The following is a 22,340-nucleotide window of genomic DNA, read 5'->3' on the forward strand; positions in this document are numbered from 1 at the left end:
TCCTGCTGAGATGGATTCTGTAGGGCGCTCCCATGCCCATGAACTAAGATCCACTCCCAAAGACCCCCTTTTTTGTTAAGCTTGCAATATCATCTCAGTTCAGAATTAAAACAAGTCCATTCCTTAAAGAAAACAGGTTCTACACAAACACCAGATCAGAAATTAGGGTCAGCAAGTCATTTGTTTAAAATAGTTCATGCAGATAAACTCTAGTTCAATTATTGGACACACGTCATTTTGAAGACAGGTGGTCAGGAATCTTTCGATCTTAGGACTAATAGGATTTTGATATCAGCCCTCTTGAACCCAAAGTATTGTTTGGTCAGGAATTGTTTATTTGAATAGCATATGTTACTTGCACTTTGTGACATATTAATGAACACTTTTTCATGTTCAGAATCTACTGAAATAAGCTGGAGGTCATTCTTAAGATTTATAGAGCTGAATTAATTATTCAACACGATTTCTTATAAAATCCAGCAATGAGAAACAGATACTCTGGGAGTTACTGTCCTATTGTTTGAAACACATTAGATGGTAGAAGCATTGAGAAAGTGTAAAAAAATAATTTAAGTGGATGGTATCAGAACTGAGACAGTATAACTATCAGGAAAATTTGAAGATTCCAGAAAAAGGAAGGATAAGGGAAGATCTGATTTGAACTCTATAAAATGATGAGGGGCACAGATAAGGTGAATGGCAAAGATTTTTTTTCCATAGTGTAAAGAGTTCAAAACTAGGGACATACTTTTAAGGTGAGAGGAGAAAAATTTAAAAGGAACCTGAGGAGCAACTTTTTCCACAAAGGATGGTTCGTATATGGAATGAACTGCCAGAGGAAGTGGTAGATGCAGGTTCAGTTATATTTAAGACATTTGGACAGGTACATGAATAGTAAAGGTTTAGATTAGATTAGACTACTTACTGTGTGGAAACAGGCCCTTCGGCCCAACAAGTCTACACCGACCCTCCAAAGCGCAACCCACCCATACCCCTACCCCAACCCCTATATTTATCCCTTCACCTAACACTATGGGCAATTTAGCATGGCCAATTCACCTGACCTGCACATCTTTGGACTGTGGGAGGAAACCGGAGCACCCGGAGGAAACCCATGCAGACACAGGGAGAATGTGCAAACTCCACACAGTCAGTCGCCTGGGTGGGAATAGAGGGATATGGGCCAAATGCAGGCAAGTGGGACTAGTTTAGTTTTGAGAAAGTTGGTCAGCATGGACGAGTTTGACCAAAAAGTCTTTTCCTGTTTTTGTTCTGTATGACTCTGACTATAAAGTTATAAAGGGATGGGGGTAGTATTGAAGAAAATGTTTCCATTTGTGGAGTTGTTATAAATACGATAAATTTAATGGGGAATTTGAGAGATTTGTTTATCTAATTCAACTGAAATATGATGTGAATTTTAAGCATGTGAGTGCCTTGCAGAGGGCCCTGGTTCCAGGGTCTGATGGATTTTAGCTGTATGTTTAGGTTGGATAAACTGGATTGTTCTTCATGGAGCAAAGGAGATTTTAAAAAGTGTCCAAGTTTTAGATTAGGAAGACGAAAGAAAAGCCTTTCTTATTATCTGATGGAACAAGGACTAAGTGACGTAATGTTTTGGGCAAGAAATAAAGGGGGAATTGAGGAAGAACTTAATGCGGCAAGTGATCATAACTTGGAAGTCTTTGCCTACATGGGTGGTGGAAACAGAGATAATGAATGATTTTGAAATGAAATTAGATAGTTATTTGAGGGAAATAAACTTTCAGGAGTAAGGGAATAAAACAGCAATAATGAGACTGACTGGATTGCTCTACAGAAAGCTGTCGTGGACTTGATGAACCGAATGGCCTCTTTCTGTGGCATCATCACTCTGGCAAGTGTACGTAATTTACTCCAAATGGGATAGTTGAAGTGAACAGAACATGTGGGAATATCGCACCGAGGAGTACAAGCATGCCATTTAGCTCCTTGACTGTATTCATGCATTTGATCCAAATAATGTGCATCAGAGTGCGGCCTTAACTGCACTTTGCTTTCATCATACTGCACTATTTTTGAAAAATCTTATCTATCCAGTCTCGGTTTTCCAGTAAAGAGAATTCCACGAGCTTACACCCCGCAGAAAAATATCTCCTCATCCCCATCTTGAAAGGAAGACCCCTTACTTTTAAACTGTGCCCCCTAGTTCTAGACTTGCCCTTTAGTTTTAACCTGTGGTCCCTGGTCCTGGTGTCTCCAGCTTGCAGTCAGGGAAAGGGAAAGGCAAAGAAAGATGTTCAGGTGTAAGTGAGGGGCTAGCATGGTCCTTATGGGCCGAATGTGCTGCTGAGGCTGCCTTGGTGATGAGTGTTAGTGACTGGCCGCTCTCTCTGTTGATAGGTGTCGCATCCGCCTCGACATCCGGGCCGTGTGCTGGTGACAGGCGGAAGTGGAGGCGGGCCGCGCTTCCGGTGCCGGTGAGCGCGCGGGTGACGTCACCGCCGGTCCCTCTTCCCACCCCCCCGCCCTCCCGGGAAATCCAGGCTCTAATCCCCGGGTCATGTGTCAATCAAACCAGCAGCAACAGCAGCAGCCGGCGGCGCTGAAGGGAGGGAAATGGTGAGATGTCGTAAATCTTTGCATAATACTGCCACTACATGTTACAACCTGCACAGAGTTAAAATTCATGTCCGGAGGTCCCGTTGCACCGATGCAAGCCAGGCAGAGCTCCGAGAAGCCGACGGCTCGGTGGTGTCTAATGGTGCTGCTGGCTCTAGCAGGCGAGCACGCTTCAGGTACAGTGGAGGATATCTCTTTATATCTCTCTCTGTGTAATAGGACCTGCAGAGCCTAAAGCCCCAACCTGACCCAGTAATCGCCGTTACTCGCTGCTGTGTAACAGCTTGCAACTTCAATAGGTTCTGGATGGGGAGATAGGGAAGGGTGTGTGCTGTAACAGCTTGCAACTTCAATAGGTTCTGGATGGGGAGGTAGGGAAGGGTGTGTGCTGGAATTAGCTGGATGCGAGAAGATATCTGCAAGAGGATTCCTTCCTTTGCGGGTATCTGCTAGAGTTTGCCTGTGTAAGAGGATACCTACTGGAATTAGCTTGATGCTGGGAGCAGGAAGAAGAGGATAAAGTGCTGAATGAGTGATGACATTGGGGGTTACCAGGGGAATGCAGATGAGGGAATCCAGGAATTGTGAGGAGTAGAAAGAATGGCAGTGTGGACTGTAAGGAGGAAGTTGGATGCAGTACTATCTGAGACAGAGAGGGGAAGAACACAGATGGGAAGAATGCTGTGCCAGCATGAGAGATCCTAAGAGCGAGGGGGATGGGAGAGGGTTACAGTAGGAGTTGAGCAGAACAACAAAGGCAGAGCTGTGAGTCATAGCTTTACAAGCAATCAGCTTGATGCTGAAAGGGATGCAGGAGAACGCGGGATTGGTGTTCCTATGCAGTGATGCTGCTGGCTGATGATTGGCCGGGTATTCTCTGCAGTAGAGAGGGGAGGGATGGAAATGGCCTGAGTTTTAGGAAGTACTGGGCAAAGCAAGTGAGTAGTGTGCCAAACGGAGATGGTCCGTTACTGGTGAGTGCTGTTTCCTTTTGACGGTTTAGGATGACGTGACAGGGTTGGCAGCAGGAATATTGGTGATGGATGATCAGCAGAAGGTGTTTTTAATGCTCAGATTTCATGAATGATTTATAACAATAAATTGAGGAATTAAGATGAGTTGGGAAACAGTGAGTACTGGCAAGGGAAAGGCCCATTCATCCGTCACCAGGAATATAATCAGGCATTCGAGGGGACGTGACATTGTGTGGGTTAAAATGGGGGGGAGGGGGGAAACATTGATCAGTCTAACACCTGACCAGATCACTTTGACATTTAGTTTGGAGAGAGATCCTTTTTATTTGTACACCCAATTAAGGTACCTTACCCTTCAGAGCCCCTCGTGCAGCTTCTGCTGCTTCTCTCTATCTCTTCTGCAGGCTGTTTATGTCTCAAGACAGAACGTCTAGACAATATTCGGCAGTTCTCATTGTGTACTCTCACTGATGGCTTTCACAGCTTCTGTGCCCCCTGCCCCCCCCCCCCCCCCCCCCCCCCCCCCAAAAAAAAATAAGGCCTACTCTCCAAGCTTTCAGCAATTTAACCCTTCAACCACTTGGTCGATGTGGGACTTATGTCAAAAGATGTCTTAACCACGTTCCCAGTAACAGAGCAATATCCCTTGTGCTGTGAATTGCTCTTTAAAGGTTTATTGGATCACTCAGGACATTGTTTCTTTACAGGTTGTAAAATGTTTGACTGGGAGTTGCAGGCTATACAGTGTCTTGAGTACGTTGTGATTATGTTCAGTGTATCTGGGACACAGTAAATGTGATTATTGATGAGTCTGTTGATTTGCCTTGACAAAGTCATTCTTGTCTTCAAGTAGGGCTTGATGTTAAACTGACACTAAAGACGGTAGATTTTTAAAATTCTGTTAAAATTCAAAAGCAGATAACTGGGACAAATTTGACATTAAACAGGTCAAAAAATTGTGCGATTGCCTTTCCATCTCTCCATTGCCCTGGGGCCCCATGCTCTAATCTCTCACCCAGCTCTGCCTGGAGTTTTTATTCATCCTGCTTCAAACTGAGCTGTAGTGACTCAATAAAACTGCTCATCAATTTTCTCCCCTTGCTGTCCCTCGCGGGACGGAACCTTTGTTCATCTAGTGCAGTTCAGTTCTGAAGGCACACCTTTCGTTGGTGTCACATTCTGTGGTTGTTGCAAACTGCATCTCTTCAAGTAACAGCTGTTGGTGAGAGATTCTGAGGTGTGCTCTTTGGCTTTACCTGTGCCACCAGTTCGCAAGTATCATAGCTGGAGCTGAGGGCAAGCTGGCATAGTTTAGCTCACCTTCCTCCTCTGCCCCTGACAAAGTATGCCAGGCATTATAGCCGGCAGATCATTGACCACATGAGGAGGGCAATGCTGTACTGTGGTTAATCCTCTTTGTGATTACCAGTGCATTGCACTACTTGTCTGCCGCCTTGGTGCCGATTTGTTCCACATTTTCTTCCAAATTAATTAACCAATACTCATTCCTCTATGGGCACAGTGTGTTATTTGTTATAACTCAAAGGGGACACACTTGACTTAACATGTTCTGTTTCATCACTGAGTACTGTGAAGCCTTTGTTGTTCGTCCAGTATTCACATTCCACTGCAATCCACAAGCTTTGCTGCTTGTGCCCGAGATGGCCTTGGGCGGATTACGCGCCTCTTTCTTTCCTGCACCCTATGCCTCTTATGATTAGCCTCAGCCTCCCCAGGCATGTGAGAGGAAATCTGCACCAGGATTCCTGCTTCCAAAAATATCTGTGGGAAGGTCTATGAAATTGGATGTTAGGCAAGAGCAAAGCCTGAAATACAGGTGAAGTGCTGGAGAAACTCAGACCTGGTGGCATCTGTGTTCTGACTCCCAATATGACTTTTCAGAACTTTTCTGGTTTAGTAACATGAGACTAGGGGTCAGCTATTCAAGTCCTCAATCCTGTTCTGCCATCCACTAAGATTGTGGTTGTATCTTGTCCTTCTCTGTTCCACCTTGGTTCTGTGACATTTTAATATCCCTGACAGACAAGAACCCAGCAAGTAAGAACAGCTGGAGAAACTCAGCAGGTCCGGGTCTGGGTCAGGTCATCTGTGGCTCAGGTCTGTCTCCAGACCTGCCTGAATTCAGAGTGCGAGCAACCGAAGAACCTTGCTTTTACTTCCGTGACGATCCTGTGCTGGGTTCCCTGGCACTGCCTCCCACAGTTGAACACACTTGCTTGACATTCTGTCTAAGCTCACTGGCAAGCCACCAGGTTGTCTGTTTGGTGCTGCAGCTCAGTAAGGCTCGATAACTTAAATGGGGTGAATTCTCCATGTGATGTAGGCCCCATCACTCTTCCCGGTTCTGCTAATGAGAGTTTTCCTCAATTTCAAGCTTCCGGTTCCAAAGTGAGCCTGAAGCAGCCATCTCAATCATCAGATGATGGTCCTAATGAGGAAACTGTAGGGAGGGGCAGTAGTTCTGTTGGCACTGACTTTCCATCTCTTCGCCAGTTTCAAACTCCAAGAGTTTGTCTCTTCAGATTAGCCAACCTTATTAATTTATTCAAATTAAGTCCTTGGTCACTTTTGATTAGAGCAGATTTTTGTTAACAATAGTTTCTCAAAGATGGCTGGACTCTGTTGCGAAAGCAGCCCTTAATTTGTGTGCCAGTCACTGGATGTCTCTGTCAGGGAGAGAGAGTTCAGTCCATCATACTGTTCTGACCCGTTGCAGAGGTCTGTTCCCCAATCCTCCTGCCCCATTCCCCTGCCCTTTATCATGCTTGCAAATACTTTGTCCCACTTTCTTGAGTTTATTCAAAAATCTTTTTCTAACCTTTCAATTCTTTTGCTAATCTTGTATTTATTTTGCTTAAAAAGCAGAGGAAGTCTTTTTTCCCCCCAATTTGCTGTCAATCACTTCAGAGCCATCTTCTTTCAGTGAACATCTCTTACTGAATGGTATCCCAATTTTCCTGGTATCTCCCTTAAAACTTAAAGCATCTCCTCACTTGGGCCCATTTTACTGCTCTGTCTGCAAGGTCTTTTTATCATTCCTCATAGTGATATGTGCCCAAAGCTGGACACAGTGTAACAGTGATCTTAACCAATGTAGAGCACACCAGGTCTCCTGTCCTGCAGGGTGTAATAGCAGTGTTTGTTGTTGGCAGTGATATTGACTGCCAGGTCATTTCCACTTGAGACTCCGAAGTCAGTTTGCTCACACAATCAGCTGTTTGAGGCTACGCACTTCTCCCCAAAGTCCTTGCAATCTCTTCAGATTGACCTTTCTTTAAAGGTCTCCTCACCTGAGCAGCATCGTGGTGGTGTGATGAGCCGAAACCCTTGGAACCCCATCCTTAGGTCCTGCCTTTGAGACTTCAATTCACAATATTGGTAGGGAACAGTGCAAGTGAATGCAGCGAGAGGAACAAGCTATACCAAGTTACAACTGTTCTATTGACAGTACTACCGAAATTTAGGAAGCTTTAAATGAAATGGACATTAAACCAAAAACTGAGAGCCCTTTTCATTATATCAGTGCTGCAGTCTGACAGTAATGCCAATGTACGTATTGTTTGTCCACCTCGAGGGTTTTGAAGAGTGGGACTGGATAAATGGAGGTCTCTAAATTCTGATTGTTTTTAAATAGAAGTAAAATTTGGTTGTCATTCTTGACCCTGACACACACAATTTCATTTTTACAAAATTGCCCAAATATGGGTCCCCTTTTAGAAATCTGATGGGGATAAGAGGATCTAAAAGAAAATTTGGGAAATAACCAAGTAATCTGAATGTCTCTAACCGTCCAGGCCAGCTAACATCAAACTCTGAGCAGAGTGGTTTTGAGGCGATGTTTAGGAGTGTAATGTTATGGGGCTGTTTCGTTGCCTGACCAGCTGTATATGTATAATTCCACAGGTTACATTTTCCCCAGTTGGCTTTGCGCCGCAGGCTAGGTCAGCTGAGCTGTATGTCCAAGCCTGCCCTCAAGCTCCGTACCTGGCCTCTGTCTTTTCTGTATTTCTTCCTGCCATTTAGTGTCCTTAAGCCTCTTACTAAAGTAGGATGGCGACCAACAAGCAGGGTAAGTGTGTGGAATTTCTGGGTTTTGGGTTCGTGATATGGGAGTGTGTGAATCCCAGCATTCAGAGTTTTAGTGTTTAATTTGCAGTGTATTCTCCCGTTTAAGATGGAGTGGGATTTAAAACTAAATATTGACTGATGTTATGTGGCACATTGTTGATAATTAGGTAGCAGTATTTTAAAATATGCTTACGCAAAGTGTGTCTGTGTGTGTCTCTGTGTCTGTGTGTGTCTCTGTGTCTGTGTGTGTCTCTGTGTCTGTGTGTGTCTCTGTGTCTGTGTGTGTCTCTGTGTCTCTGTGTGTGTGTCTCTGTGTGTGTATGTGTGTGTCTGTGTGCAGTGTTCTGCATTCCCCCCAAACCCCAGCTTTATTCAATTCCTTGACACTCCACTGTTGATAGCTGTATCATAACCTGATTTTGAAATTCCCTCAAACCTCTCCATCTTTTCTTCCTCCTTTGGTACCACTGACTCCTGTCCTAATCTCCCTATGTGTGACTCAGTGCCAGTGATTATCCAAATGTGTTTCTGTGAAGTGCAGGGAATCTGTTACAGACACTATATAAATGTAATTTATTGTTTATGGTTGCCATCGTTCACTTAGACTAACTTTGATGTACAGATCTGTTGCCATATTGGGAATTTGTAACTGGGTGGGACTTAAACCTGAATTGATATTCAGAAAGTGCATTTTTCAAGCGGCCATTGAAGGGTGGTGTGACAGTTCAAGCAACAATTAAAATGACAGCACCATTCCCAGTAAGTTGGCCAATTCATGGATAGCAATCCCTGGTTGACATGGAGGCTGAGTGTGGGAGCCATCCTGTCCATATTCATCTGAGTGCTCCCCTTAGAAATACAGGCTGAAAGAGTGAGGCAGGGCTTCCTTTTTATTAGCTGATAACAGCATTGCTAGTCTCTTGGGCCAAATGTTTTGCTCATTATTCAGTTTGTTTCTGCTCGTAAATTGATGGTCACATATGCGTTAAATGCCAAAACAAAGCAAGTGAAACCATTGGCTCGGAGTGGTGGCTAGGTTTAGATAAATGATCGGACCATTTTCTCTTCATAAAAGAGCTGGGAAGTGCAGTACTGAACTGTTGTATTGTGCCGGTATGACTGACTGACTGGGCCAGTGCCGCATTCTTGGCTCAGCCCAGCTCAGGCTTTCAGTTCCCACTGTCGGTACTAAAGAGCATAAAGCTTCACTAGAATTCTAAACAGACTGTTGGTTTCCATCTATTTCCATGACTTGAAGTAAGGCTTGCCATAGTTTTAATGGTCTATTTGGAAGATCCGCAAATGTTAATGTTTGCGTTGCAGAGACAAAACACACTGCAGCTGCTGGAATCCACAATAGACAGGCAGCAGGCTGGAGGAATACAGCAAGCCCCACGCAGTATCAGAAAGTGGAAGGCTAAGAATTTGAGGCAGATAATCTAATGTGCAATTCCCTGGGTAGCAGCCACTAATTCAATCATATAGTGTTGAAGAAAATTTTGGAAACAGACCTTCAGTATTGACCAACTTTATTACTCATGATATATCATGGGCGCATTTGATTTTCAAGTATTTTCAATACTGAAGGTCTGTTTCTGAAATTTCCTTCACTATACAATGACAAAGTACTCAAACATGCCCTCTCGGCCAGCTGTCCACCTTTAAGACCCTGTTTAAAACTCGCCTTACTGACCAAGCTTTTATCGGTATCTCCCAGTGACTCCTCAGTAGCAGTGTCATCTGACTGCACTGCTGAGAAGCGCTTTCGGACCTTATCATCTGTTACATTACAAATAATTCAAAGTCAAAGATTTAGGACTTGGTTTAAACATTTCCCCGTTAGTTTCCTCCTTCCTTAATGAGGAAAATACTGTCTGAGTGTTATTTTCCCTGAGGGATTAGTAATGCTGGTTTTAAAAAAAAAAACAAAGCCCTGTCCCACTCTGAGTTTGATTTTCTCAGGGAAGCACTGTCATTCAGTTGGGGTTTGTGTGGGGAGGGTAGTGTCCAGGGGTGAGATGACCTATAAGGAATGGTTGATTGTTTTTAGAAACTGATAACCTTATGCTATTATTTTGGATTTCTGCATGTTCTCTGCTGTGACTGTCAGGCCTCACTCTTTGATTCTTTAATCTTCAGTGAATGGACGCATGTCACATGTCTACATGCTCAACAAGTGCTTGTGATTTCCTGCTCTGTATGTGGCACAGTTTCTTTACTCTGTTAAAGTTTTTCGGGAAGGTCAGGCAGCATCCAAGGAGCAGGAGAATCGACCTTTCAGGCATAAGCCCTTCAGGGCTTCCTGAAGAAGGGCTTATGCCCGAAACGTCGATTCTCCTGCTCCTTGGATGCTGCCTGACCTGCTGCACTTTTCCAGCAACACATTTTTCAGCTCTGATCTCCAGCATCTGCAGTCCTCACTTTCTCCAAAGTTTTTCAGAAGTAAAGCACGTGTGTGTTAATAAAATGTCGGGATCATGGTCTGAGCTTATTAATGTTTCTGTGTCAGCCACTGGTGCTCTGCTCCAGCTGTTGTATCTATTCCATTTCAGATTCACACTACATGTTTTCATTTCAATTCCTGATGCTGTTTCAGTCTGAGTTGCTTGAAATGCCTGCCATGTTCACGATGGGTTGTGATGTACACCAGCTTCATTCCATCTAGAACGTTGTGGCTGACGTTGAGGTGTTTGTGTGTAAACCTCGAAACTCAGAACCAGAAACACATCAGTTAAAATAAAGGCTCTTTAATGAATAAAGCATGATACTCAGCCCCAATCAAGGCACTAATCTTCATTGATTCCAGGGCCGATTTTGGACAATCTGATGCTGTTTACAATAGCAAATAATTTGGATGGCGATAGGAAGTTAGATTGTGATCAAGGGGCAATGTTTAGAAATTGAATGTTGGCAAATTAGAGAGAACTGAGTTGAGAGTTTTGCAGTTCACTTCTGGCATTAGAGGTTGAGGTCAAAACTGTAAGTTTTCGATTGGTTTTATTAGAAAGAGTGTAAATGGATTTGACATCAGAGTGGGTAAATGTACTTTGGGCTACACTTATGTGGTGGGGGTGTAGTTGCTGGCACTTGCGTGACTGTTCCTTGTTCGGGATTATGTTCTGATGCTGTGTAATGGGAAGATGCAGCTGCAAGCAGGTCTATTACAAACAGATAAATTATCATCTCAGCAATTGAATCTGCAAGAGATGGTCTGAAGGATTCCTTTTGACTGTCATTTAGCTTAATGAGCCTTCTGTAGCACTTCGTGCAGATACAACAACAGCTATTGCATTTCTAACCGTTTAGACACGGCCTGTTTATGGACTGGTTCCCAGGTTGATCCCACAGTAGGACACTCACTGACATACTGATGCAGAAACTTGACACTGGTGGATTTTTCAGGCAGAGCATGATACCTACTGTTTGCCGAGGAGGAGGAGGATGGGACTGAGGTTGGAGAGGAGGCAGCAACATGCCATTTATAGGGGATGGGCTGTTGGAAGTTTCTCTCTTCCTCCAGCACACAATAGCATGAAGTCCTATTTTGATGCGGTTTAACAGTCTGATTCAGGATGAGGTAACAATATTGAAAACGTAGACCGCAAATATCAAATGGGGCGAACTGATGAGTGCAGAATGTAAATAACCAGCACAGAGATGGTTAGGTTTTGAGTGTTTGTTTGTCAGATTTGTGAGCCTTTTGGGTGCCCACAGCGTCTAATCCTGGTGACCTAGGTTTTGGGAGTGTCAGCCACCCTCACTGCACTTCATGCACAATGATCTCCAGCCTCCCTTCCCCCTCTAAGCTTATTAAACGTAATGTCACTTCCCAAGTGCAAGCTTGTCTTTCCCAGCCCTCCACGTTGAATCTTTCCAGTCAGGTGTCTGGGCCCCATGCAGTACCAACACGGCTATTAGCAGAGTCCAGCTTGTGAAAAAACTATCTGCAGTCTTTGTTGGAACATCCCTGCACCTGTGTGTGCCTAGTGGATTGTCCTCTTGATTGATTTCTTTCTGTATAGTTATAGAGAATTTCTTAACCCAGTACATTACTGTTACCCCGGTTTGTCCCCCATCTCTCACTCCTCCCTCTCGTGACTCTCGCTGTCTCTCTCATGTTTCACTGCTCACAATATCAATTTGTCAGTGCCTCTTCCAATCACTCATACGGCCAACAGTGATGTACTTTATCTCTAAGTTTAATTCCCTGCTCTACCTCTTTCCTCTTTCAAGACCGTCCTGACACTGACCATCTTTAGATTAGCTGTCATATGATATTTGCCTGGCCTGAATTTCAATTCTGTAAAGCACCTTGAGATGTTTTGTTATGGTAAAGTTGCTTTTATAACTGTGAGGAAGTTTTGTCAAAAGTCAAAATTCTGCACACGTTCAGTGGATCAATTAACATCTGGGAAGATAGCCAACGAGGTGGTTCAGTGGTTAGCCCTGCTGCCTCACAGCAACAGGGCCTCTGATCCAATTCCACCATCGGGTGACTGTTTGTGTGGGGTTTGCAGCCCTCCACCCCCCCCCCCCAATATCTGCATGGATTTCCTCCGAGTGCTCTGGTTTCCTCCCCATAGTCCAAAGATGAGGTGCTACGTTTTGGGAAAGCAAACCTTAGCAGGACTTATACACATAATGGTAAGGTCCTGGGGAGTGTTGCTGAACAAAGAGACCTTGGGGTGCAGGTTCATAGCTCCTTGAAAGTGGAGTCGCAGCTAGATAGGATAGTGAAGAAGGCGTTTGGTATGCTTTCCTTTATTGGTCAGAGTATTGAGTACAGGAGTTGGGAGGTCATGTTGCAGCTGTACAGGACATTGGTTAGGCCACTGTTGGAATATTGCGTGCAATTCTGGTCTCCTTCCTATCGGAAAGATGTTGTGAAATTTGAAAGGTTTCAGAAAAGACTTACAAGGATGTTGCCAGGGTTGGCGGATTTGAGAAGTTCAATAGGCTAGGGCTGTTTTCCCTGGAGCGTTGGAGGCTGAGGGGGTGACCTTCTAGAGGTTTACAAAATTATGAGGGGCATGGATAGGGTAAATAGACAAAGTCTTTTCCCTGGGTTCGGGGAGTCCAGAACTAGAGGGCATAGGTTTAAGGTGAGAGGGGAAAAATGTAAAAGGGACCTAGGGGGCAACTTTTTCACACAGAGGGTGGTACGTGTATGGAATGTGCTGCCAGAGCATGTGGTGGAGGCTGGTACAATTACAACATTTAAAAGACATTTGGATGGGTATCTGAATAGGAAGGGTTTGGAGGGATTTGGGCCGGGTGCTGGCAAGTGGGATTAGATTGGGATGGGATATCTGGTCGGCATGGACGGGTTGGACTGAAGGGTCTGTTTACGTGCTATACATCTCTATGACTCTATGTGCAGGTTAGGTAGATTGGCCATGCTAAATTGCCCATAGTGCCTAGGGATGAGCACTAAGTGAGTTAGCCATGGAAAATGTGGGGTTATGGGCATAGAATGGGATTTGGATCTGTGTTGGATACTCTTTGGAGGGTGGGTGGAGAATTGATGGGTCAAATGGCCTATTTCCACTCTGTAAAGATTTTATAATTCTGAAGTAATATTATAGACTTCAGCTGCTCATTCAAAGTCAGATCTGCCAAAGGGCTCCAAATGTGTTGTATTAATTGAAAACAATTAATCTGATGAAGAGTCATCGAGACTCGATGTTAGCCTGCTCCCTCTCCATGGATGCTGTCTGACCTGCCATGGTCTCCAGCAGTTTTTGTTTTCAGTCCAGATTTCAGCATCTGCAGTAATTGGCTCCAACATTGTGTTGTATTAATGGTCTGTTGAGATACAGGAACTCACAAGCTGAGTGTTTCCAGTGGTTGCGACATCGTTTTGATTTCCAGCAGGTACAGTTTTGTCTTTAAGTTAAACACATGATCCACATCTTTCCTCAAGCAGCAAACCACTCCAGCCAGGTCGGCAGGAGAATGCAGGTGTGAAACTTCATGCACCTACAAACGTACTAGTGTGAAACACATATTCACAGGTTTGGATTGAATTGACCTTCACTTGTTTAAATTAATTTTAAACATCCCTGTGCTGTCATTGTTAAAAAACTATTTCTCACATTTAACATGATGAGATATGGCTGGAGGATTTTCCTAGTTGACACAGCAATTAAAGAAAGTTTGTGTACATTTTTGAATAAAGTTATGGGCAGCATGGTGGGACACTGAGTTAGCACTGCTGCCTCACAACGCCAGGGTCACTGGTCCGATTCCAGCCTCAGGTGACTGTCTGTGTAGAGTCTGCACATTCTCCCCGTGTCTGTTTCCACCGGGTGCTCCGGTTTCCTCCCACGGTCCAAAGCTATGCAGGTTAAGTGAATTAGCTGTGCTAAATTGCCCACAGTGTTAGGTGCATTAGTCAGGGGTAAATATGGGCTAGAGGAAGGGGTCTGGGTGGGTTACTGCTTGGAGGGTTGATGTGGACTTGTTAGGCCAAAGGGCCTGTTTCCATATTATAAGGAATGTAATTTTAAAATCCAATCTTATTCCTTTAGTGGGTCATCAGATGGTCTGTATTGTTAAATGTGTGTTTCTGACCTTGCTTCCTGTCCTGGAAAACAGCCTTCTACTATTTCCCCTTGGAATATTCAATGGGGTTTTACAGTACAAAGTCAGTTCCTGTTGCTTCCTTCTGAGCTCTGCTAGTATTGAGTGTTCACCTGTTGTTCTGACTGTCTTGCAGGTTGGCCTATATAAAACTATTCCCACACGGTTACTATCCCGTGCATGGGGTAGACTGAATCAGGTGGAGCTTCCTACCTGGATGCGTAAGCCTGTCTATAATTTGTACATATGGACATTTGGGGTTAATATGAAGGAAGCAGCGGTGGAAGATCTACAGCATTACCGAAATCTCAGCGAATTCTTCCGCAGAAAGCTAAAACCACAGGCGCGTCCTGTCAGTGACTCTCACTGCGTGGTAAGAACTTTGCTAATCTTTGGGCTATAGCAATATGATTCTGAAGATTTAGCCCTAGCTTCTAAAAAAAAAACACTAGTTTAAAAACAAACTCTCTTTGTCCCTGTTCTGTTAAATATCTGTCCATTCTGTTTATATTGTCTTGAGAATAATTCAGCATTGGTCCACGTGTGATTTTGGATTGCAGAAGCCTGTTATTTCTCTGAAGTAAGTTTTCGATGTAATGTTAATGTGACCTGTGTCCTTTGGAGGAGCTATGCCCGAGGGGCTAGCAGTGCCAAGGTATATTCCTGCAGGAAATAGGCATCCTGCCGTTTACGTCTTGAGTCTTGCACCTGATTTCAAACAATTCAAGTTGATGTGTAACTACATTGCATGTTAATGCAAAGATTGCAGACTCTTACTTTTGTGCAACTGCGGTTTCATTTTGATGTAACTTTGAGCTGCAGAATGCCAGAGGACTAGTCCCTTCAAATGTAATGGAGCACAAGCAGGATTAATATGGTCAGGAGGAGAACATCTGCCCCGCGAACCTTCTCTTGTCATTTACTAGGATCATGGCTGGTCAAGTCCACTTTCCTGTCTGCCCCTCAGATCACTCAACTCCCTGAAAGATCAAATATGTCTCTGTCCTGGCCTTAGATGTATTCAACAATGGAGCGACTACACCCCTTGACATCGAGAAATCCAGAGATTCTTCACAACCCTCTGAGTGAAGAAATTTCTCCTCCTCTCCGTCATAGAGCACAGAAATAGACCCTTTGGTTCAACTGGTCTATGCAGATCATAATCCCAAACTGAACTCACCCCAGCTGCCTGCTCCTGGCCCATATCTTTCACAAACCTTTCCTATGCAGGGATTTATCAAAGTGTCTTGTTTTTGTAATGGTGCCCACATTCACCACTTCCTCAGGAAGTACATTGCACATACAACCCACCCTTTGTGTAAAGATTTGCCCCTCGCGTCTTTTTAAAATCTCTCTCCCCTTGCCTTAAAAATATGGCCCTAGTCTTGAAATTCCCCATCCTAAGAAAAATACACCTCCCACTAACGCTATCTATACCCTTCATGAATTTATAAACTTTTATAAGGTCACACCTCGACCTCCTACACTCAAGAGGAAAAGGTCCATGCCTCTCCAGCCTTTCGTTATAACTCAGACCTCCCACACTCAGCAAGATCAATTTGCCTCTTATCCTGAGACTGTAAGATCCTCTCAACTCTTTGGTTTACCTTGTCAAACCACTTCAGAACCTTGTATGTCTCGTGCCAGCGTGGATTTTCAGAAAATCAGGCGACAATTGCATGGAGTAGCTACCCTGATGTATTGGGGCAGGAGGAAAATGCAGCAGATATTGGAAAACTGGAATAGAAAGAGAACAGCTAAAATGGTGGCAAAGGCTCCAGCTCATGCTGGGGAGAGAGATGGAGTTGATGTATCAGTGATGGGTTAGCACCAGACCTCAGTGAGTGTGCTACTGCACTGACATGTCAGCTTGAATAAGTTTCACTGAAATCGCAGTGTTTCCAGGGATGCCAGTACACGACGTAGTACTTGAAGTATAAAGGAATGAGGATAAGGGGCATGCTGCTATTTTGGAGAAAGCTGGAGCACGCTGAATTCCGATGTTTTTCCTGATATTTACTGACAGCCCCACGCTGAAGAGTCACTGATGGATGTACTTGATCCAGCCCAGGATCACCTCCATAATTAGCCGTAGTCTTTATAGCCTCAGCTATTCCATCCAGTGTAATTGTCGCACCGTTATCCAGTTTAAATGATCTACATCTCATAACTGACCACGCAGCGTGGGGGAAATCGCCTACTGATGATCACTCTCCCCTTTCTTCCCATTCTCTAGATCAGTCCTTCTGATGGAAAGATCTTGCATTTCGGGAGAGTGAAGAATTGTGAGGTGGAGCAAGTGAAGGGCGTGACTTACTCATTGGAGAATTTCCTGGGCCCTCAGACCTGGTCCGAGAACCTGGAGATTAGTGACAGTAAGTTCATGTTTCCAGCACAGGTTTAGGTTGATTGGTTTTCAGGCAGTTTCCGAAGCCTTCAGTTAATGCAGTATTTTCTTATCCCTACAGTGTGGAAGCAGGCCATTTGGCCCATCAATTCCACACTGACCTTCCAAAGAACATCCCTCCTAGACCCACTCTCACCTTATCCTATCCCTGTATTTCCCATGGCTAACCTACATGTCCTTGGAAACTGGGCAAGTAGGCATTGCCATCCACCTAACCTGCACAACTTTGGACTGGAACACCTAGAGGAAATGCATGCAGACATGGGGAGCCACACAGGTGGTCACCCGAGGCTGGAATCGAACCTGGGTCCCTAGTGCTGAGAGGCTGCAGTGCTAACCAGTGAGCTATCATACCGCCCATGTGCAGAGCAAAGCGTTTGTCTAAATGGAGCTCTGTATGTCAGCCTCCCTTATGTAGAAAAATGGAATGGGGAAAGGTCGCTCTTAGCTGGGTGTGGAGCTTTAGGGGGAGGCACTGTTAGGTTTGGTTCTATTGAATTGCCAACACCACATGGTATCCATGGTCATCTGTCAATGACAGCGTGTCGGGTAGTATGTGACAGAATTGGGGTACAGGAGATCACTATGGTAAGTAAACAAAATCAAAGTTGATTAATCTTGTTCTGGCCATATGTTCACAGGTTGTCCTCATTGGTTCTGTTTTGTGCAGGCTCACTGAAGCAGCAGTATGCCAGTATAGGTTTTGGGGTTTCCTGTCAGCACTCTCAACCACTTCTTGGGAGCAGGGAGGTTGGTGTGAAGCATCAGAAGCCAGAAAATCTCCCTGTTACAGGAAGGATGTTGTGAAACTTGAAAGGGTTCAGAAAAGAATTACAAGGATGTTGCCAGGGATTAGAGGGTTTGAGCTATAGGGAGAGGCTGAACAGGCTGGGGCTGTTTTCCCTGGAGCGTCAGAGGCTGAGGGGGGACCTTATAGAGATTTTTAAAATCATGAGGGACATGGATAGGGTAAGTAGGCAAGGTCATCCCCCTGGGATGGGGGAGTCCAGAACTAGAGGGCATAGGTTTAGAGTGAGAGGGAAAAGATTTAAAAGGGACCTAAGGGGCAACGTTTTCACCCAGAGGGTGGTGCATGTATGGAATGAGCTGCCAGAGAAAGTGGTGGAGACTGGGACAATTACAGATTTGATTAGATTAGATTCCCTACAGTGTGGAAACAGCCCCTTTGGCCCAACCAGTCCACGCCGACCCTCCGAGCAACCCACCCAATCCCATTTCCCTCTGATTAATGTACCTAACACTATGAGCAATTTAGCATGGCCAATTCACCTGACCTGCATATCTTTGGACTGTGGGAGGAAACCGGAGCATCCGGAGGAAACTCACGCAGACACTGGGAGAATGTGCAAACTCCACACATACAGTTGCCCCCAGGTTGGAATCGATCCTGGGTCCCTGGTGCTGAAGGTTTCTTAATGGGTATATGAATAGGAATGGTTTAGAGAGATGTGGGTCAAGTGCTGGCAAGTGGGACGAGAATAGGTTAGGATATCTGGTCGGCATGGACAAGTTGGACTGAAGGGTCTGTTTCCGTGCTGCACATCTTTATAACTCTATATGGTAGGTGGACCCAGTTGGTGTGAGCTTATGGAGTCTGATGTCTCTGAGGGCAGGGGTGAAAAGAGAACGAGAGATAAATCTTTGGAGTTTTGAGGTGGTCTTGAGTCCTTCCTTCAAGCTATCCAGTTGGGATATACAAGCATCAGAACAGTGCTTCTGAGTAAAACAATAAAGTCTGGTCACTCCTTCCAAACTTCAGTCTGAAAAGACTCTTAACATTTCCAGAGGGATTCTGCAAAGCAGCTCAATGTGGCACTGAGCTGTAGTATTATTCCAGTGAGGATTAATATGGAACCTGATATACGTAAGTGAGTGTTATCAATAGTAACTGAATCCAATTCAAATCCACAATTTGCTGTAATCCTGCAGATAAACATGAGACCAGTTTTCAGGACCATCTGGTGACGAGGGAAGGCAATGATCTCTACCACTGTGTTATTTATTTGGCACCAGGAGATTATCACTGTTTCCATTCACCTGCTGATTGGCGAGTTGTGCACAGGCGCCATTTCCCAGGTAAGCCTTCTACTGTTTGCTTTTTAATTAAAATCAAGCACCTTGATTGTTTAGCATGAATCTCCAGCAAGAGTTAGTTCCTGTTTCTGAGCTGAGACTTGGATCAATCTGTGGCCTTTCACTTGTGGAATCTGGGTTTAAACTGCAGCCAGAGTGACAGGCTGGATGTTTGCCAGGGCTACAGACTGGAAAGGACTCGATCTGAACACATTTGCTGAGCCCATGGGAACAAACTGTCTTTAATGTGTCTGCAGTTAAAAAGCTCGTGTTGGTTACAGAGCAAAATGTGGTGGATGGGTTTTTTTCTTTCCTCTCAGCTGGAGGTATATTGTTGGGGCAGAGGGGAGGGATCTTTACTTTTGAATCCTGCTGTGCTCTACCTGACTTAGAAAATCCTGACACTGAACATCTCAACAGAATGGTGTTTCATCCCCCATCCGCTTGCTTGACCACAAAGGAGGTTAATTTTTAACTTTACTGCTGCGTCATGTTCCCTAACTGTGAATAGAAGTAAGCGGCCATGTATTTGAGAGAAATCAAAGGGAATCTATCCTTCAGTTCGGAAGGTGGCAGTAAGAGGAACGATAGTGAATGCACCTCATCAAAGGCAAGCTCACTCTCAGTTCCTGCTGCTTTGCCCACGGATCTTTCTCTTTAGTGATGGACCGGTCCTGTACCAGCTGACCTCCTGCAAATAACCCAGGCGATGGAACCTCAAAACTAGCCTGAGCTCCTTTGCCTGTGTGTATTCATGTGGCTGTTAGCCGTGAATGTTACTACCCCTAGAGAAAGGGTCAGTCGGAATGTGATGTTGGTTTACCAAGTAAGAGGTCCGATTTCCTAAAAGGAAGTTCCTAACCTGTCCCACTGTAGGTTTCAGGTCTAGAGCTAATTATTCTGCATCTGGAACCCCAGCCTACTCTTACCCAAATTGAAGACTCCCCTTTCGCTGCCAGTTTTCTTTCTCCGCAGCTCTGGTGCCAACTCCCTGCAGAGCTGTAATTGTGCCAGGACCTTGAGCCAGCTATCTCCTCCTTTCAGAATCCTTCTCCATTTTCTAAAGCTGCATGATTTTAGCATGGGTGCTGGGTAACAGCAAGGAATGAAAATGTGTCACTGATCGGAACTAGACCATAGCCTATCAGTCAGTAAACTAATCACAAGACTGGCACTCGCCTCGAATCCTATCTTTTCTCATTTGTAGGCTACTCTAGTCACTCAGCTGCTTTAGCACATTCCCCAGGTTTAACACACTCCTGCTTCTGTGCTAACCCTAAATAGCTAGGCCCAGGTCTGAGTGATAGAGACATTTTGTTTTTGCCAAAAAATGGAACCGAGTTTTAATTCAGTCGATGTATATTGCCAGTGTGACTGTTTTGGTCCATAGTCCTAGTCATCAGCACAGAAACAGACCCTTCAGTCCAATCAGTCCATACCAAACATATTGCCAAACTAAACTGGTCCCACTTGCCTGTATTTGGCCCATATCCCTCTAAACTTTTCCTATTCATGTACCTGTCCAAATGTCTTTTAAATGTTGTAACAATCTGCATCCACCACTTCCTGCCACATATGAGCTATACGCTATCTTAAAAAGTGTCCTTTATAAAACTTTCCTCTTTCATCTCTAAATCTGCCCTCCTAGTTTTGAACTCCCCCTCCCTAGGGAAAAGACGCTTGCTATTCACTTCATCTGTGCCCCTTGAAATTTTATAAACTTCTAGAAGGTCACCCCTCAACCTCCTAAGCTCCAGTGGTGAAAGTCTCAGCCTATCCAGCCCATCTTTATAGCTCAAGCCCTCTATTCCCCACAGAGTCCTGGTAAATCTTTTCGGAACCTTCTCCAATTTAATAATATCCTTCCTATAGCAGGGTGGTGAGAACTGCACACAGTACTCCAGGAGAGGTCACACCAGTGTCCTGTACAACCTCAACATCACGTCTCAACTCCTGTACTCAAAGATCTCAGCAGTGAAGGCAAGCATACTAAATGCTTTCTTAACCACCCTGTCTTCCTGTGATACAGACTTTGAAGAACTATGTACCTGAACCCCTCTGTTTGACAATGCTACTCATGGCTCTACCATTAATTGTATAAGACCTACCTTGTTTGTTTACCAAAATGCAATAATTAAACTCCATCAGCCACTCCTCAGCCCATTAACCCAATCGATCAAGATCTTTTTGTAATCTCAGGTAGCCTTCACTGTCTGCTATATCACCAATTTTGATGTTACTTGCCTTCTATATTCTCATCCAAATTGTTTATGTAAGTGACAAAAGTGGACTCAACCCCAATGCCTGTTGAACACATACTGGTCACAGGCCTCCAGTCCAAAAAGCAATCCTCCACCATCCTCTGTCTCCTACCGGTAAGCCAATTTTGTATCCAATTGGCAAGCTCGCCCTGAATCCCTTGATCTAACTTTATTAGTTAATCTACCATGCAGACCTTGTCAAAAGCTTTGCTAAATTCCATGTAAACAACATGTACCACTCTGCTCCGGATGTCACTGAGCTGGAAGGCTCATTTTCAGATGTTTCGTCACCATACTAGTAACATCTTCAGTGACCCTCCGGTGAAGCACTGGTGGTATGGCTCACTTTTTATTTGTGTTTAGGTGTCCTTGGGTTGGTGATATCATTTCCTGTTCTTTTTCACAGAAGGTGGCAAATGGGATCCAAGTCGATGTGTTTGTTGATAGAGTTCCGGTTGGAGTGTCATTCTTCCAGGAATTCTCGGGCATGTCTCTGTTTGGCTTATCCTAGGATGGATGTATTGTCCCAGTCAAAGTAGTGTCCTTCCTCATCTCTCTGTAAAGATACTAGTTAGAGGGGGTCATGTCTTTTTGTGGCTCGTTGATGTTCAGGTATCCTGGTGGCTAGTTTTCTGCCTGTTCGTCCAATGTAGTGTTTGTTACAGTCCTTGCACATTTTGTAAATAACATTAGTTTTGCTTATTGTCTGTATTCAGGTCTTTCAAGTTCATTAGCTGCTGTTTTAATGTGTTGGTAGGTTTGTGGACTACCATGATGCCAAGGAGTCTGAGTAGTCTGGCAGTCATTTTTGAGATGTCTTTGATGTAGGGGAGAGTGGCTAGGGTTTCTGGACGCGTTTTGTCAGTTTGTTTGGGCTTGTTGCTGAGAAATCGGCGGACCATGTTCATTGGGTACTGGTTGTTTTTGACTACACTGTATCAGTGATTTTCCTCTGCTCTTCATAGATCCTCTGTGCTGCAGTGTAAAGGGACTCGTTGAAATAATGTTCTAATTTATCACCCTCTGAGAAAAACAGCAGGAAATGACATCACTACAGGAAATTACATCACCAACCTTCCAAAATGAACCTTCCAGCTCAGCGAGCAAACTTACATCCAGCATCTCAATCTGAGCTACAAATCTTCTCCAAACTCTGCCCTCATCAGTCATAGAGCATGGAAACATGACCTTTCGGTCAAACTCGTCCGTGTTGACCAGATATCCTAAAATTAAACTAGTCCCCTTTTGCCAGCACTTGGCTCATATCCCTCTAAACCCTTCCTATTCATGTACCCATCCAGATGCCTTTTAAATGTTGTAATTGTACCAGCC

The 22,340-nt window shown here is 44.4% G+C and overlaps 1 protein-coding gene across 12 annotated transcripts in view; it reads left to right on the forward strand.

Annotated features, from left to right (window-relative positions):
• pisd (phosphatidylserine decarboxylase) overlaps nt 1-22,340 on the forward strand; it is a 132,438-nt gene that overhangs the window by 99,598 nt on the left and 10,500 nt on the right. For 6 of the 12 annotated variants that reach the window (XM_088000192.1, XM_088000193.1, XM_088000196.1 and 3 more), the window contains exons 4-6: nt 14,383-14,619; nt 16,483-16,621; nt 18,604-18,750. In XM_088000192.1, the coding sequence (XP_087856318.1) occupies nt 14,383-14,619; nt 16,483-16,621; nt 18,604-18,750 (523 nt within the window). Of the gene's footprint in view, nt 1-2,382; nt 2,778-3,546; nt 3,576-7,499; nt 7,666-14,382; nt 14,620-16,482; nt 16,622-18,603; nt 18,751-22,340 lie in introns of those variants that run through there. The other 6 variants (XM_088000194.1, XM_088000195.1, XM_088000198.1 and 3 more) reach the window with 5 other exon arrangements.

This window comes from Chiloscyllium plagiosum, unplaced genomic scaffold, assembly GCF_037043375.1.
Source record: "Chiloscyllium plagiosum isolate Xiang-an unplaced genomic scaffold, Cpla_swu_hap1 HiC_scaffold_24, whole genome shotgun sequence".
In the NCBI taxonomy this organism is placed as follows: Eukaryota; Metazoa; Chordata; class Chondrichthyes; order Orectolobiformes; family Hemiscylliidae; genus Chiloscyllium; species Chiloscyllium plagiosum.